General features: G+C 52.9%; 1 protein-coding gene across 1 annotated transcript; it reads left to right on the top strand.

The window, feature by feature from the left end:
- The first annotated feature begins 351 nt into the window (after window positions 1–351).
- On the top strand, window positions 352–2,389 carry Acer1 (alkaline ceramidase 1). The gene is made up of 4 exons (XM_055608798.1): window positions 352–381; window positions 1,296–1,410; window positions 1,497–1,638; window positions 2,248–2,389. The coding sequence occupies exons 1-4, from the start codon at window positions 352–354 to the stop codon at window positions 2,387–2,389; spliced, it is 429 nt and encodes a 142-aa protein (XP_055464773.1).
- Window positions 2,390–2,613: the final 224 nt, after the last annotated feature.

Genomic DNA, 2,613 nt, shown 5'->3' with positions numbered 1-2,613 from the left:
AACACCCTTCGAGGCAACTACCTTTACCCACTGAGCCCTCTTGCCAGCCCCTGCTTCTACTTTTCTGCTGTCATTCCTGCTCCTATGGCAGTGCATACCGGTAACAACTGTACTCAGGAGGCCGAGTTGGAAGGTTTGCCTCGCTTAAGACCAGACTGGACTGCAGAGTGAGGCCCTGTCTCACAATGAAAAGAATAAAGGGGAGGGAAAGGGAGTGGAACGTGCCAGAGAAACCCCTTTTACCTCTAGAAACAACCTGGAAGCTACGGTTATGCTTGAATTTCATTGACCAAATCCTAGTCACATGGCTGTGCGTAGCTGCAAGGGAGGCTGACAAGTACTTTCGATACAATGGAAGATACTCAGATCAGCATGACTGAGGTGCTGTTAGTCTCTAGGATTTGCCTTGTAGACAACTGACCAAGCCACATCACGGCCTAGCTGAGGGGGAAGTGGGGATGGTGGTCAGAAACACGTGGTTAGCTGTAACTGTGACAAAAATACTCAGCAAAAGGAAGTTAAGGAAGAGTTTGTTTGGGCCCATGGTCGGGAAGACACGGTGGGAGGAGCATCAGAGGACAGCTTGTGGGGATCAGTCCTGCTTTCACCATGTGGGTTCTGGGGATCTAAGCAAGGTCAACAGGCTTGTTGGCAAGCACCCTCGCCTGCTGAGCCCCACTGAGAACTCCCCAGGGAGGGGCTGGGGCATGGTCAGGGGTGGAGTTCCTACCTAGACTCCCCTGCTAGGCATCTGGGGTCCTGGTTAGGGGTGAAGCTCCAGGATTCCATTAGTAATAATAATAACTTTTTGTGTGTGACAGTGTCTCACACACAGTGCTTGGGATTCTCTGAGTGGACAAGGCTGGCTGAACACATAAAGATTAACCTATTTCTGCCTGCTGACGGCTGGGATTAAAGGCCAGGAGTCCTAATGAATAACATGTTTTTTAAAAATAAAAGGAGGGGCTGGGCATGGTGGTGGTGCCCATCTTTAATCCCAGCACCCGGGAGGCAGAGTCAGGTGGATCTCTGAGTTTGAGGCTTGGTCTACACAAGGAGCTCCAGGATAACCACACCCATACAGTGAGACCCTGTCACAAAACAAACAAACAAACTTAAAAAAAAAAAAGAACCCTAAAACCAGGAAAGATGAGCTGGGAAACGACGGTCAGGTGATGGACGAATCTTGGTTCGTCCCTTGACTGCCCAGGCAATGGGTCAGCTGTGGAGGAGCCCTGGGTGCACAGGACCTCCACGCTGTTCTCTCGTGAGTCCTGTTCTTGTTTCTCTCGCAGTTCAGCAATGTGTTCTTCCTTATCTTTGGACCCCTCATCATGTTCCTCATGCATCCGTACGCTCAGAAGCGCACCCGGGCCGTCTATGGAGTCTCGGCCCTCTTCATGGTCGTAGGTAGGTATGAGTGTGGGAGGCGCTGGAAGTGTCCTAGAGAAAGCCAGCCCTCTCAACTGCCTCTGCTTGCCTCTGCCTACCCACAGGTCTGTTCTCCATGTATTTCCACATGACCCTGAGCTTCCTGGGACAGATGCTGGACGAGATCTCCATCCTGTGGTTACTGGCCAGCGGGTACAGCGTGTGGATGCCCCGTTGCTACTTCCCCAAGTTCACCAAGGGGAACAGGTAGAGTGGGCTGTGTGGACACGGTGGGCTCGCCCCCTCTGTGGACCCTGTCATGTCCCTTTACCCGGTTCCTTCTCACTCTCAGACCACCTAAGAGTTTCCCAAAGATCCTTTATGATTCCCCTGGACCTCCACACACCTGTCCCTCTACTGCCTGGAAAGTCTTTGTTTCCTTTTGCTTTTTTTTCAAGACCTGGTTTCTCTGTGTAGCCCTGGCTGTTCTGGATTCGCTTTGTAGACCAGGCTGGCCTCGGACTCACAGCAATCCATCTGCCTCTGTCTCCCTGAGTGCCATCATGCCTGGCCTGTTCTTCATCTTCTGATCTGAAAGCTTGCCTGAACCCCAGGCCTCTTGAATCCCCTGACCCCTCTTCATCCTCCCAGCCCACCTCTGGTCTCTTTAGTCCCGGCCTGGTACCCCCGGGTTTTCTTGGATCCTATCCTTCCTGAGTAGCCCCGAGAAAACCCAGAGGCTTCTCCTAAGTCCAGCTAGACTCCCCAGAGTACTTGGTTTATGGAATCTATTTGGCTGCCCAAGGTGACCTCCCTGAGTCCTTCAGCACCTCTGGGACATTCACCCCCCCTCCCCCCTCCCCGTCTTGCCCTCAGGTTCTACTTCAGCTGCCTGGTAGTTTTGACCACTATGATCAGCACCTTCCTGACGTTCGTGAAGCCCACAATCAATGCATACGCACTCAACAGCATCGCCATACACATTCTCTACATTGTGCGCAAAGAGTACAAGAAGTGAGTTCCAGGTGCTGGGGGCGTGGCTCAGGGGTGGAGCCCCGCCTAGAATTCCCCAGTGAGGAGCTGGGGGCGTGGCTCAGGGCTGGAGCCCCGCCTAGAATCCCCAGGGAGGAGCTGAGTGCTCAAGTGTAAAGCTCTCCTTGTCTGAATAGAATGTGGGCGCTATTCCCAGCTCCACAGAAGATGATGGTTAATGCTTTTTAGAGCGGCGCGTGTAGCTGCCTA

The sequence above is a fragment of the Psammomys obesus genome, unplaced genomic scaffold, assembly GCF_907164565.1.
Source record: "Psammomys obesus unplaced genomic scaffold, mPsaObe1.curated_primary_1811, whole genome shotgun sequence".
NCBI lineage: Eukaryota > Metazoa > Chordata > Mammalia > Rodentia > Muridae > Psammomys > Psammomys obesus.
This window is presented reverse-complemented; position numbering and strand designations above follow the sequence as displayed.